We start from the raw sequence: 14,942 nt of genomic DNA on the forward strand, positions 1-14,942 counted from the left end.
ACTATGATCTTGAGGCTTGTCTTGAGGGTTGGAATATGGATGGGGTGTAGGGGAGGTGGAGCCCCACGTTCATCCACCGGGGGACACAACTCTGGAGGTACCCTCAATGGGAGGCCCCACCACTGAAGATCCATCTGAAGTCATGGGAGGTGAGTTTTGGGGTTCTCCCCGAAGTGATCGAGGGCCTCCACAGGGATCACATGAAGTCCCATTGCATCCAAGACCAGGCGCATGCACCAAAGTAGTGCAGGAGCGGATAATCCAATTGAGACAGGCACACTGGGCATATACAGATCCATGGGATGCACCTGAGAGTGCTGAGGGAGTTGGCTGATGAGTTTGCAGAACCCTTGGCCATCATCTTTGAAAACTCATGGTGATCAGTAGGGATCCTGGTTTTCTCTGATTAAAAACTGCAAATTCTCTGATTTAAAAACCCAAAATCCGTGATAAAAATTAAAGCCCCCCCCACAGCCCCTCCCAGCACTGATGGTGCCCTGCAGTCCCCGCCACAGTCTCAACAGCCCTCCTGATCCTCCTTGCAACAGCTCCCCAGATCCACAGACATGCAGACACAGACACTGACACCCACCCCAGCAGGTAAGTGTGCGTGGGGGGGAAAAGGAGGTACAGGGTGGGGGGAAGGGAAGGTGCTGGGGGCGGTAAATAAAGAAGGGGGGGGAGTGTGCTCCTGTGCCCACTCCCAGGAGCAGGGCCGGGGGGTGAGGGCAGGGGTGCCACTCTGTGGGCCACACACATGCCGGTTGGCCTGATAGGAGGTTTGCACATGGAGGCTGCCACTGCAACGCTGCCACTGCGCCCTGTGCTACTATCCCACGGCCACCTGAATGGCTTTGTGGGCAAGTGCCACAGGGCGCAGCAGCAGCAGTGGGGTGGCAACCACTGTGTGTGGGCCACATATGTGCTGCCTGGTGGGGGGATGAAATGGGGGGCTTGCATTCAGTGGCATGCCCTGCAACCAGCTGCATGGCTCCGCGGTGGCGTCTGCATGCAGGGTGGGGGAGATTTGTGGGCAAGCACTGTCATCGCGGAGCCATGCCCTTTGCCCCTAGATCCAAGAGGTAAGTGGGGCTTAGGGGCTGTGAGGCAGGGCTGGGGAAGATGGTTGGGGGCTGAGGGAGTGGGGGGTGCTGCCAGCCCCAGGTGGCACATCGTGGCTGGGAGCAGGGCCAGGGGGTGAGGGCAGGATTGCCCTTCTGTGGGGGGCTTTGCGGGTGAGAGATGCGGGGTGCAGTGTGGTGGTGCCCACCATGTGCGGGCTGCACACATGCTGCCTGGCCACCTGCCCAGGGAGGGGGAGATGGAGGCTGGCATGAGGCTGGAGCACAGCTCCATGGCCGGCTCTGCAGCCGCGGCTAGGGATGGGGGCATGGGGGCTTGGGCTTGCACGTGGCGCTGCTACTTACCTGGAGGCCCGTTATAACAGCGACGGCCGCTGCCTTCAACACCTCCCACTGCCGCTGTGGAGTTCTGTCCAGAGTTGTGCAGCTGGCTGCTGGGTGGCAGCGGCTGCGTGGTGGTGGCCAGGTGGCACGCAGCCATCCCCACCACCTCGCATTGTGCTGCTGCCGCCGGCTGCACAGCTCTGAGCATGGCTCTGCAGCGGGAGGTTTTGTACACAGCGGCCATCACCACTGGCACAGGCAGCCCCACAGCCCATGCCAGCAGTGACTGCCTCTGCCTCCAAAACCTCCCGCTTCCACCGCAGAGCCAGGCTTGGAGCTGTGCAGCCGGCGGCAGCAGCGTGGCACAGGATAGCGGTGGGGATGGCTGCGTGCTGCCCGGCCACCACTTCTGCCACCCAGCGGCTGGCCGCACAGCTCCAGGCATGGCTCTGAGGCGGCAGCAGGAGGTTTTGGAGGCAGTGACTGTCACCACCATAATGGGCCTCCAGGTAAGCGGCAGCGCTGCGTGCAAGCCCAAGCCCCTGCAGCCTGCACATGGCAGGCACCACCACACTACGCCCTGCATCGCTTGCCTGCAAAGCCCCCTGCAGAGGGGCACCCCTGCCTGAGGCTGGCAGCACCCCCCCGCTCCCTCAGCCCACAACCATCTTTCCCAGCCCTGCCGTACAGCCTCACTTACCTCCATGTTCCAGGGGCGAAGGGCAAGCCTGAGCCTGAGCCCAGCCTTGGCTGCCTCGGAGGCTCAGGCTCTGCCCTCCCCCCTCGCCCTCCCCCTCCGGCCAGGGCTGAGGGTTTCCCGCCCTTTTTGCAATTGGCTCCTGCAGGCTGGAGCTGTGCCAGCCTGCAAGAACTCTTTGCAAAAGTGGAGAATCAGTGGATTTCTCTGCTAAAAAGAGAAATCTGCATTTTCTCTAATTAAAAACAGGGAATCTGTGGTTTTCTCTTTTTTCCATGGGAAATGGAACACCCGGATCCCTGGTGATCAGGAGATTGAAAAAGGGCGACCATAGTGCCCATATTTAAGAAAGGGAAAAAGGAGGATCCAGGGAACTAGAGACCAGTCAGCCTCACCTCAGTCCCTGGAAAAATCATGGAGCAGATTGTGACAGGGGCAACCTTTCATGCCCCGTGCAAGCACCGCCCACCTCCTGCCGCCCACCTCACTTTCCTGTCACGCCTTGATGTAATAGTACCGAGATGTTAATTAGGTGGGAGGCTGCCCATTTTGAACCCTGATATTTAGGGGAATATCTGCAGCTCCATTCCACCCCTACACTGTGGCCCAAGCCTTGCAGATGGCATCCCAGGCAGCTACATTCAGCTGTACCCTTCACCCCCTTAGCTGTGGTCCTGTTTCTGGGACCTTCTGGTCCCCCTTAGGCCCTGGCCCTGTCTCAGGCCAGTAGGGACCCCAAGACTCTCTGCTCTGGGCATCCCTTACGGTGGGCCCCTTGGCCCTTCGACCCCCCATTTGGGTCCTGGCCATAGCATGGGCCAGTCAAGGGTCCTTCATGACAAGTCTAAGTTGCTTGCCTGCTCACAGGGTTTGGGGTCCCCTATTCCCAGCTCAGGTGCTTCGAAAAGTGTGCCTGACCCTGTGGGGTCACTTACCCTAGCAGGCTCAGGCACTTCAAGAAGCTCACCTGGCCTTACCTGCATTATATAACCCACCTGAAGGTGGGGGCTGAGGTTAAGGTGCCCTGACTTGCCTTCTACTGGGGAGATGCTCACTCCTGGCATTTACATTGGGACTGCTGTGCCACCAGCAGCCTCACCAGGACTTCCTGCCCTGGCAGGGTGCAGTTTTAGGTCATGCTCAGGACCAGTGAGGCCTCCTCCTTTCCCATAGCCTCACCCTTACCTCTGAGGTGTTCCTGGAAGAGCTCAGCAGAGAGATGCTTCTCCTCTGCTGGCTGATCACGAACTGCCCTGAGCTCAGGGAGTTGGGCCCTAAAATGGCTACCCTCATCAGGCTCCTGCCCCTCCCTGGCCCAGACCTTAGAGTGGCAGCACCACCAGTGCCCCACCAGACAGATTCTCAAGGAATCCATCTTAAAGCACTTGGAGGAGAAGAAGGTGATTTTGAACAGTCAGCATGGATTTACCAAAGGCAAATCATTCCTGACCAAGCTGATTGCCTTCTATGATGAGGTGACTGGTTCTGTGGATGTGTGGAGACCAGTGGATATGATATACCTTAATTTTACCAAGGCTTTTGATATGGTCTCCCAAAACATTCTTGGAGGCAAGCTAAGGAAGTACAGGCTATAAAGTGCATAGAAAACTGGCTGGAGCATTGGGCTCAGCGGGTAGTAATCAATGGTTCACTGTCTAGTTGGCAGCTGGTATCAAGTAGAGTGCCCCATGGGTACGTTTTGGGGCCAATTTTGTTCAATGTCTTCATCAATGACCTGGAAGATGGTGTAGAGTGCACCCTCAGCCAGTTTGCACATGACACCAAGCTGTGGGGAGCAGTAGATACACTGGAGGGTAGGGATAGGATTCAGCATGACCTAGATAAATGGGAGGATTGGGCCAAAAGAAATCTTATGAGGTTCAACAAGGTGAAGTGCACAAAGTCCTGCACTTAGGACAGAACAATCCCATGTGTATAATACAGTCAGGGGGCTGACTGACTGGGCAGGAACTCTGCAGAAAAGGACCTGGAGGTGTGATGGGCAAAGAAGCTATTACCCTGAAATAAAATAGTTCACATAAGACAAAGAAGCCATTGTTCTGAAGTACAGTGATCGCGTACTCAGGAAATGTCTGTTGCTGTGCAGTTTTTGCTAACGTATCATAATGTAACCGTTGCTTAACTTTTGCTTTTGAGAAAGTACTAATTCAGCTAAAACAGAAAAATGCTGATAAAGAAATGATCGCCACAAATATTGCTTATTTGTTAACCCTGTCATCTTGCCTTGTTGTAAAAGTATAAAAGAACGCCCCACCCTTCAGTCGGGGCCGTTTTGCCTCTTTGCTGGCTTATGGTCATTTGCTCGAGCAAATAAACTGCAACAAAGCCTTTACCCGTGTTGCCTGGTTCCTATGCGGCTAGACAACGAGCTCCAGGGAGTTTTCTCCCACGATGGAGGTACAGTGGACAATAAGCTGAATATGAGCCAACAGTGTATCTTTGTTGCCAAGAAGGCTACCGGCATACTGGGCTTCATCGGTAAGAGTGGTGCCAGCAGGTCAAGGGACGTGATTACCTTCCTCTACTCCACATTGCTGAATTGTTTCTAATTGCCTTCATGTTCTTAGGAAATTCTTCCTTATTGGTCAGAACAACATCTGAAATAAATGATCCCCTGGTCATAGCCTCAACTTTGTAGACCAAAAAGTTGTCCTCTACATATTAGGTTATGGTGGACATTTTAAGTTGGTTATACTATCTTCCTGTGCGTGTCAGAGAAGTTAAAATCCCCCAAGAGTACCATCTCATTATCTCCTTGAAGGTTCCTGTAATAAAGTGCAGGGCTCAGGGGCTGGAGCATGCAGGGGGTTAGAGGGAGTGCTGAGCCAACTGATGGGGATGACAGGCTGGCCCTGGAGAAAGTTAAAAGCTCCCAGAGAGGTGATGCTGGGAAGGGAGGAAGCTGAGAGGAAAGGCAACACTGAAGTACTGAGGTGAAGACATTGCCCGAGATAGGAGTGTGGTGGGGGGTGGGGGAGGTTGTTCATATTTTGTTTATTCTGTTTAGCTTGAGGTAGAAAAGGGGAGAAGGCTGACTCCTGGCCCACTACCCTCATACTGTATTCATAACCTACTGATGGGCCTTTCTTCCAAGAATTGGTTCAATCCCCTTCTGAGCTGGGTTAGGCTATCAGCCTCCACAAAATCATGTGACAATAAGTTCCACAAGTTAATCTCTTGATGTGTCAAAAGAACTTCTTTTGGTTAGTTTTAAACCTACTACCTGTTGCACTTAGAAAGTGGGTTTTTAAACCTAACCCCAAGAATTGACACAACACCCAGCTGATCAATAGTAGAAAAGCTTTAATAACAGTACCACAAGTGAGCTTATAAAACCAAATGACAGAAAAAAGATTCCTTCCCAAAACAGAATGAGCTACTCCATAAAGTCCTAGTACACATTTAGCAGCAATAGTGTTCTCTCACCAATGCCAGTGAAGGAAGTGGGTCCAGTTTTGCAGCTTTCATCAAGCAGGATCCCTTACTGGTTAAGTTAGGTTTGATGTAGCAGTGATCTCTTTCTCCTTCTCCTAGAATGCACGCTTTGCTGGCAAATTCTGTTAGTTCTTACACTCTTTGTGTAACTTCAAAGCATTTTTCCTTGAGAGTTGGCCCATTAGATTCTAAACAAACAGGGAGGAGAAGGTTGATTATCATATCATAACTGTTAATTGCCCGGCTCCTGTTCTGGATTGTTCAGGTGTCAAGACTTGTACATTCCTGCAGACCCTGCAATTGTAGGCCAATTTACAGGTGATGGGCCTGAGCAGTCAGACAGGATACTTAGAGGTGGCACCAAACCTGTCTTGGGGTATTTGTATATCAATGGGGCACATTTACAGTAGCTTGCACAGGTGATGGTTTATTTTTCAAACTCCAGACATACATTGAATGGTTCAGACATTTTGAACATCCTATACATTAGGATGTTTGTTGGGAGAAGTGTTTGTCACGTACAGGGCATCTTTTCTGTGTCTTCTCCAAGTTTATCTTGAGATGCATATTTAGTCTTTTATTTTCTTTAGCTGTTAGGTCAATTGACATGCATATGTAGCTTCCTTGCCTTTAGTTGCTTCTGAGACACACACCTATGTGATGAGCGTGTCAGTTATCTGTTGACCATTTTCTTCATTTGACATAATAGCATAGAGAATAAATCCAATTGGGGTTGCTCTATTTTGTATGGTCCCAGTTGCCACTTTGCATTTTGTGCAGGATGCACTGTTATTTTAATTTGATCATAAAGATTTTATGTGTAGCCCTGGCTGAGCTGTTGTTGTATTCACCATCAACACTACCCACTAGGTTAATTTTATGTCCCTTAGTTCTAGTATTGTGAGAATCAGTAAAGAATAAGTACATATTTACTTTTTCTGCCCCACTGAATATTTTGTACACCTCTAGCATGCCACCCCTCAAGCATATTTCTAATCTGAAAAGTTATAGCTTATTTAGGCCCTTTTCATATGGAAGTGCCTCCATAATCCTGATGATCATCCATGCTGCCTTCTTTTGTACCTTTTCTAGTTTTATATCCTTTTGAGGTGTGGGGACCAAAACTGCACAGAGTATCTGAGGTGTGGAAATGGATGTAAAGGGGAGAATGACACTTCCTGTTTTGTTCACTGTTTATTTTGTCATTAGCACACCACAGACAGTTGAATGCCTTAACTGAATCAGCAATTTAAATTGCTAAGATTCCTTACAAAATTTGATGGCAGGCTATCACTGAATGGAGAAACACTCCCAGGGAAGGCATTAATAGCAGCCTGACTTAGTAGAACCTATACAGGTGCTTGCTGAAGGCTCTATGAAGATTAGACTAAGTGTTTTTCTGCATTTATTTAGCGATTAAGCTATATGTTGTTGCCTAATTAAAGTTCAAGATGTAGTGAAGCCTTGTATAAAGTAAAGCTAGTAAATTTAGCAAAGCCTTGAAGTAGTAAAGCCCTGTGGCGTAGTTAAAATTACCTTATCAAAAGAATGCGAAGCTTGTACTGCTATTAGTCAGTCTAAGGACAGTTGAAGTAAAAAGAATCTGAGTAGTTGTACGTTATCAGAACCATTCAGAAGTTATAAATTAGCTGAAATATCTAGAAACCATTCAGAAGGAAGATACAGCTCTGTGAAAAGGATTAGTTAGCTGTTGCCTGGATCAGTGGGCCCGTGGATCTCGAGGAACCCCAGAAATGCATTCTAGGGTTCTTCCTGGTACCTCTCAGACGGCGCTGATAGGGGACGCCTGACTTTGCTGAACTTTGTGGGAAGAGACGCTTGCTGTGAATCAGGCGTCAGAGGGGACTGCTGATAAGTTGCTGATGCAAATTGCTTTTGTCTGTCATTGTTTGTCTTGTTACTACGCCTAGTTGTGTTTTTTGTTAAGTCAATAAACCTTTCTTACCTTTCTACCCCTGACCATACTTTCAATCCTGAACCCTCCGCAGGTGGCTGGGACACATATTGCTTTAAAATTGTAAATATATCAATAAAATGTTGTGTTCAACTGATATCTCTATATATATAGCAACATTTCATTTTAATCACAGAAGAACGTGGATTTTGGATTTTTAATCGGAGAATTGGGGGTTTTATAAGGGAATTTAGGATTTTTAGACAGTGAAAACCAGGATTCCTGTATATAAGTCAAACAATACTATCGCCCTTCAAAAACAAGGTGTGTACTATACAGGGGGTGTGCTGCATGCGGGAAAATATGGTATGTTACTTCAGTATACAACATTAATGAGACTATCACTAGATACTGTGCCCAGTTTGGTATCTAGATTTAAAAAAGAATGCTAAAAAATTGAAAAGCGTTCAGAGAAGACCTTTAAAATGACTTGTGGTCTGAAAAACTTGGTCATCATAATGATGGAAGAACTTGGTTTCTTCAGATTATCAACTAGAAGGTTAAAGGGTACTGTTAATTTAATAGAGCCTACACAAAGTTTGACACTACAGGCCAATTTAATACAGCAGAAGAATCCAAACTGAAACAAGATACAGATTCATGAGAGTCAGTATAATTAGTTCCTGCAAGGGTTTACCAAAGTACATGGTGAATTGTCCAGGACTTGGTCTTTTAGTTCAGGTCAGATATTTGTCAAAAAAAAGATATTCTGGATTTTAATCTTGTGTTATCTAGGTCAATGGTATTTAATTATGTAAAAGGGAGGAATAATTCCCTCTTCTACAAGAACTGGCCTGCATCGTGGAGATGGTCAGGCCGGATGGTCCCTTGTGGCTTTCAAGACGAAACTCCGGGAACACTGCGGTTGAGCTCGGCGGCAACGGGGCGGAGCGGAGCGGAGCCGAGCCTGTTGCAGCGGACTAGTTCCGCTCCGGATCGTGGCTTGGCTGCAGTCGCCCGCGCCTCGGGGGACTCCGGGAGTCAGTGACTTGGGGAACGGTAGGAGGCAGTTCGGGAAAACCAATTCATTTTGAACCGGGAGAAAACAAAAAGGATTTTTTTTGTTTTTTTTCCTTCGCGGCTGCCTGCATCACCGAGCAGCCCCCTCTCCCCGCGGCCAAGGCGGCGCTCGGAGGAACTACAGCGCCCGGCGGCCCCTGCGGCGGGGCACGTCCCCGGACCGGGCCAATGGGCGGCGGCGCCGTTGTGGGCGGTCTGCGCGGGCCAGGGCAGTCGCTGCGGATGTACAAAGGGCTCCGGCGCAGCGCGGCCCGTGGGGCGGCAGGTGAGGCGCGAACTGGATCGGGGCTGCGCCCGGCGGGGGACTCGGGCTGGGCCGGACCGGATCGGACCGGACTTGGCGGCGCCGCTGCTGCGCCTCCGCCCTGCTCGGGGGGCGCGCGCTGCCGGGGAGCCAGTGATGTCACGGGAGCGCCGTGGGAGCAGCGCTGGGGCTGGCGCGCACCCGCTTCCCCACTCTGGCGGGGTGGGGACTCGAGCGCCCCTCGGGAGGGGCAGGGGTAGCCACAGCCCGGCTACGGGCCGGAGCATCCCTGCTGCCTCGGCCCTGCCCGCGGCCCCCGCCCCCGCCGCTCGGCTCCTGCTTCTGGCCCGGGAGCGCGGCGGGCCTCGAGCAGCGGTTACCCTGCTCTTCCCCCTCGGACGTGCTGGGCGGGAGCGGCGTCAGGGTGCGAGGAAAGGGAAATAGGCTGCGACTGGGTCTTGCCTGCCTTAGGGTGCCTCGGACGGTGGAAGAAATTGCTTCTCCTTGCCGAGTCAGCTTTCAGGGAGGCATCTATTGCCAGCAGGAAAGCTGCTCTTGGCATGCATTGTGGCTCTGCTAAGGGGCTCTGCCAACGTAGCTACAGCAGCACAAGGCTTCCAGTCTAGGTAAGCTCTATGGGTTCCCATGAAAACTATTGCAGGGGGTCAGATCAAGTGCCTGAGCAGGCCGAGGCCGAGACAGAGAGAGTTGGCAGGGGAGTGTACAGAAACCGGCAGAGATGCATCTCCAGTTGAAATGAGTCACTGGCGGGAATATTTGAACACTTGGGTGCACGGGCCAGGTCCCGGAGGACTGGAAAAGGGCCAGTGTGATCCCCATTTTCAAGAAGGGGAGGAAGGAGGACCCAGGCAACTATAGGCCAGTCAGTCTTACCTCCATCCTAGGCAAAGTCTTTGAAAAAATTATCAAGGCTCACATTTGCGAGAGTCCAGCAGGAAAAATTATGCTGAGGGGAAACCAGCACGGGTTCATAGCAGGTAAATCATGCCTGACTAATCTAGTCTCTTTTTATGACCAGGTTACAAAACATCTGGATGCAGGAGTAGGGGTTGACGTCATTTACTTAGACTTCAGGAAGGCCTTCGATACGGTATCCCACCCCATACTGGTGAACAAGTTAAGAGGCTGTGACTTGGATGACTGCACAGTTCGGTGGGTGGCGAATTGGCTAGAGGGTCGCACCCAGAGAGTCGTGGTGGATGGGTCGGTATCGACCTGGAAGGGTGTGGGCAGTGGGGTCCCGCAGGGCTCGGTCCTTGGACTGATACTCTTCAATGTCTTCATCAGCGACTTGGATGAGGGAGTGAAGTGTACTCTGTCCAAGTTTGCGGATGACACAAAACCATGGGGAGAAGTGGACACATTGGAGGGCAGGGAACAACTACAAGCAGACCTGGACAGGTTGGACAAGTGGGCAGAAAACAGCAGAATGCAGTTCAACAAGGAGAAATGCAAAGTGCTGCACCTAGGGAGGAAAAATGTCCAGCATACCTACTGCCTAGGAAATGACCTGCTTGGAGGCACGGAAGCGGAAAGGGATCTTGGAGTCCTAGTGGACTCCAAGATGAACATGAGTCGGCAGTGTGACAAAGCCATCAGAAAAACTAATGGCACTTTATTGTGCATCAGCAGATGCATGACTAACAGAACCAAGGAGGTGATACTTCCCCTCTATTGGGCGCTGGTCAGACCGCAGTTGGAGTACTGCGTGCAATTCTGGGTGCCGCACTTCAAGAGGGATGTGGATAACCTGGGGAGGGTCCAGAGAAGGGCCACATGTATGGTTAAGGGCTTGCAGGCCAAGCCCTATGAGGAGAGACTAGGGCACCTGGACCTCTTCAGCCTCCGCAAGAGAAGGTTGAGAGGTAACCTTGTGGCTGCCTATAAATTCATCATGGGGCACAGAAGGGAATTGGTGAGGCTCACCAAGGCGCCCCTGGGGGTTACAAGAAATAATGGCTATAAGCTAGCAGAGAGCAGATTTAGACTGGACATTGTGAAGAACTTCTTCACAGTTAGAGTAGCCAAGGTCTGGAACGGGCTCCCAAGGGAGGTGGTGCTCTCCCCTATGCTGGGGGTCTTCAAGAGGAGGTTAGATAGGCATCTAGCTGGGGTCATCTAAACCCAGCACTCTTTCCTGCCTGTGCGGGGGGTTGGACTCGATGATCTATTGAGGTCCCTTCCGCCCCTAACATCTATGAATCTATGAATCCCGGGTGTCTTTTCACATCTATGCCACTTCTTGGGGGAAAGGGGGCCCTAGCAGCAAGGTTCAGAGAGCCTGGATCCCTGTGTGGGTCTAGAGCTTTCCAATCTGCTCTTGCAAGAGCCTGGGGTCTAAGCTTATGTGACAGAGTAAGTCCTCCTGGGAGCACATAGTGTCCAGGAAATGTGGCATCCCAGGAGGCAGTCTGGAGGTAGCAGAAACATCTTGCCACACCAGGAACTTCCTGCCACCTCATCCAGACTGTCACCTGAGGTACCACACTTCTTGGACACATCGTGTGCCCAGGAGGACTTTGTCACAAAAGGTTAGGCCCTTGCAAGAGCAGTAGCAAAACTGTCAGTAGTAGTTTTATAGAAGTTCCTGTAAATAAAATATTCCTTCCACATCGTAAACCTCATTGAGATACTACCACCAGCTCACTTTGCGGCTTGGGCACAAGCTACAGCACTCAGCCAATAGCTATGGCTGTGAGAGGATTAACATAAGATTCCCCTTCAGCTGTTGAATCAAACAAGCGGGAGCCATCTTGGCAGCTGAATGGCATGCACAGTGTTTGCAAGTGTGCTTCTTTTTCAATGAAGAAAACAGCTTCCCTGCTTAAGACATGCAACTCGGTTTGGGGGGTGATTTTCTAGGGCAAGGTGTGTGTTGTATTGTGAAAACGGATGCTTGATATAGCAAGGTGTTATTTTGGGTCACTTTTTAATTTGATTCTCAGTCTTCCTTTGCTGAGGATTGTCCCTGCTTTCTGGTCTTCTATGGTAAGGATCTGCATGGTCAGTTTGATTAAAAAAAATAAAAATTTGCTTCAGATGGCATAAGGCCTCCAAATGGTGCTGTCTTTGCAGAGCTACAGTAATCTTTTTCTTTCTGTTCCAGAGTTCTTACTGAATTTCTCGAAGGTAGAGAGGAGTCATTGGGAGGCTGCCAGGTTAGACTTGTTTCCAGAGGAAGAGTTAGGGCAGGGGTGGGCAAAATATGGCCTGCGGGCAAGATCTGGCCCACAAGGCCATTCTGTCTGGGCCACAGGGCCCCTAAAATTTTTTTGAAAATTAAAATTTTTCTGTCCTTGGTTCCTGTCAAAAATGACAGGAGCCAGGGGCAGTAGGACAGGGGAATCCTTGGCGGGCTCCTGCAACAGGAGGGCCTGCCCAGCCTTGCCCCAACAGCTGAAAACCCTAGTAGGGGCTTCTGGCCTGGGACCACGTGGCTACCCTGGCACGGGAAGCTCAGGTAAGGGGGCAGGGAAGGGCAGAGAAGGAGCTGGTGTGAAGTGCAGGGAAAAGCAGCTCCTCGCCTGCCCCGTGGCCGTCGCTCCCTGCTGCAGCCGCTCTCAGCCTGTGTGGGGTTGTCCTGAGCAGGCACAGGCAGTCCCACGTGGGCTGCGAGCGGCTGCAGCGCGTTGCGCTGGCAACAGGGCAAGGGAGGGGCCGCTTTTCCCCTGCACTGAGTACCAGCTTGTAACCTGGCTCCGCGCCGGCTCCAGGCTTGCCTGTTGGGGCTGTGCCATGGTGGCAGCAGGTGCAGCCCCCCCGCTTGTCATGCTAGGCAGCGTTTGCTGCTGCCTGCCTGGAGCTCGTGCCGCGGTAGGCTGCGGTGAGGCTGCCACCACTGCCCCTGTGCTGCCCAGCACGGGAGCTCCAGGTGGTCAGCAGCAGCAAACACTGCTCGGCACGGCAAGTTGGGGGGCTGCAGCTGCCGCCGCCGTGCGCAGCCCTGATGGGTGAGCCTGGAGCCGACGCGGGGCCCAGGCTGGCTGCAGGGGCAGGTTACAAGCTGGTGCACAAGGGAAAAAGTGGCTCCTCCTCTGCCCCATGGCTGGCGCCCCACACTGCAGCCACTCACAGCCCGTATGGGGCTGCCTGTGCCTGCTCAGGATAGCCCCTTGTGGTCTGCAAGTGGCTGCAGCAGGGAGTGCCGACCATGGGGCGGGCAAGGGGCTGCTTTTCCCCATGCTCCGCCTCAGCTCCTTCCCTGCTGGTGAGCAGGGGGTCGGGACTGTGTGCTGCCCCCCACCTGTACTGTGGGGCTGAAGGGCACTGGTAGTGAGTGGGCGCAGGAGCACAGGGCCCGCACCGGTGTCCCAGGGCCAGCAGGGCCCAGAGTAGGGTGGCAGGAGTACAGGGTCCAGGCCAGCAGGGGCTCTATGGAGCCGGGCCAGTTCCTCTCCCTGGTGGTGCAACCCAGCCTGGGTCCACAGACCCCTGCCAGCCTGCGCCCTACTCTGGGCCCCACCGGTGCTGGCCCTGAGACATTGGTCCTGAGACATTGGTCCCAAAATGGTGACCAGGGGGCGGGGCACCTGTCAAGGGGCGGGGCTACCCATGCAGCCCTCGACAGCTTGTCAAAACTGGGTAAGCAGTCCTCCTCCCACAATAATTGCCCACCCCTGAGTTAGGGTAAACTTAAGTGTGCATAAACAATTTTTTTCGTTAGTAGTAATTTCATTCCAGACTACTATAATTTAAATAAATTTAGGGAATAAATAATAACATTGAAAAGTAGACGGTTTCATAGCACTTGGTTTATTGGAGTCATTTTCCAGGGTTCCCGGCTTCTGTACTTGGGAACTTTGCAGTTCTTTCTAGAGTGTCTGCAACTCCACTTGATATGATTTTTTATCTGCAAGTTTGCTAAGTATGTACTCAAATCTTATAGTCCAAATCGGGGGCAATAACCTGTGGCTTGCATGATTCAAGTGGTACAGGCAGTGTGTGTATGGCATGTGGGAGGTTGGGGAGGAGGCAGGCAACACAGATGCAGGTAAGGCAGGGATCAGAAAGCAGAGCAGCCAGTCGGGGAGGGAAAGGGGATGGGAGTGGTGCTTGGGAAGGTTGTGGGGCTAATTTGTGGCAAACCTGACAAAAAGGTTGGCCTCCACTAATCCAAATGATTAATAATGGATATCTGTGCCAGACACTTGTCTTAGAAAAGCTTCACTGGAATTTAATCCTTAATCATGTTTACAAAATATGGTGTGTGATATTCATATGATCATGTATATAAAGAATTATCATCTCTGTATGATTCAGTAACTGAAGTATAGATGCATTTTATGAAGGAAATCCTTTTGAAAGCAGGAAATCCTATAATGTACCATTTAGTGCAGTGAAACATTTAATCTGTCATTATTATGCTGTTGTAACTTTCTGAAGCAATTTCAGTACTCCATTAGAGTGAGAATTTCTTTAATAAGTTAGTTCTGAGCAAGATGCTTTTACCCTTTTTTAATTTTAATTTTAATTTTATTTACTTGTAAATAATACTACCGCTAGAATTTATTTAACTATTAAGCAACGAAGAACTTGAATCAAAATTCACAGCTTGGATTTCTCTTATTATTAGGATAGACATCCCTTCCTGTCCTGCATGTTTGATGCAGGTAATTTAAAGTATTTTTTTTATAGAAGGAGTCATATCAACAAAAAATCTCGTTCCTCGTTTATATGCTGAGTGAGTATCCAAAGGCTAAATTCCATTTCCCTTTATGTGCCTAATGGCATGCATGTATCAGCTTAATGGCAGTTTTTGGTATTTGCTCACTGTTTGCAATTCACTTTGGGTGTGCAAGCATGCACATGCCCGCTGAGCAAGTTCGGTAGGCTACACTCTGGCCCAGGCAGTGAAATAGGACCTCTAAGCATGAACACGATGCTGGATAAGTCCCAACCTTTTGGTCACGGAAAAAATACAACTTGCAGGTGTTAGATCAGGGGCGGGCAAAATACAGCTTGCTGGCCAGATCTGACCTGCAGGTGGGTGTCCGCCAATTGATTTTATCTGGCGTGGGGTGCTCCACGTAGGGCTGAGCCCATCTCGGGGCAGCCTGTGCCATGCTTCTGCCTGCCCTGGCCTGAGTGAGTCACACAGCTTCTCAGTGGGATTGCTCCTGGTGC

General features: G+C 51.1%; 1 protein-coding gene across 8 annotated transcripts in view; it reads left to right on the forward strand.

Annotated features, from left to right (window-relative positions):
- Positions 1-8,459: 8,459 nt before the first annotated feature.
- The window catches only part of ENOX2 (ecto-NOX disulfide-thiol exchanger 2), a 201,205-nt gene continuing 194,722 nt past the window's right edge, over positions 8,460-14,942 (forward strand). For 2 of the 8 annotated variants that reach the window (XM_019498135.2, XM_014598586.3), the window contains exon 1: positions 8,573-8,819. In XM_019498135.2, the coding sequence (XP_019353680.1) occupies positions 8,723-8,819 (97 nt within the window). In that variant the 5' untranslated portion in view covers positions 8,573-8,722. Of the gene's footprint in view, positions 8,534-8,569; positions 8,820-9,151; positions 9,425-9,874; positions 9,972-14,942 lie in introns of those variants that run through there. The other 6 variants (XM_014598592.3, XM_059732597.1, XM_059732598.1 and 3 more) reach the window with 6 other exon arrangements.

The sequence above is a fragment of the Alligator mississippiensis genome, chromosome 8, assembly GCF_030867095.1.
Source record: "Alligator mississippiensis isolate rAllMis1 chromosome 8, rAllMis1, whole genome shotgun sequence".
NCBI classification, from domain to species: domain Eukaryota; kingdom Metazoa; phylum Chordata; order Crocodylia; family Alligatoridae; genus Alligator; species Alligator mississippiensis.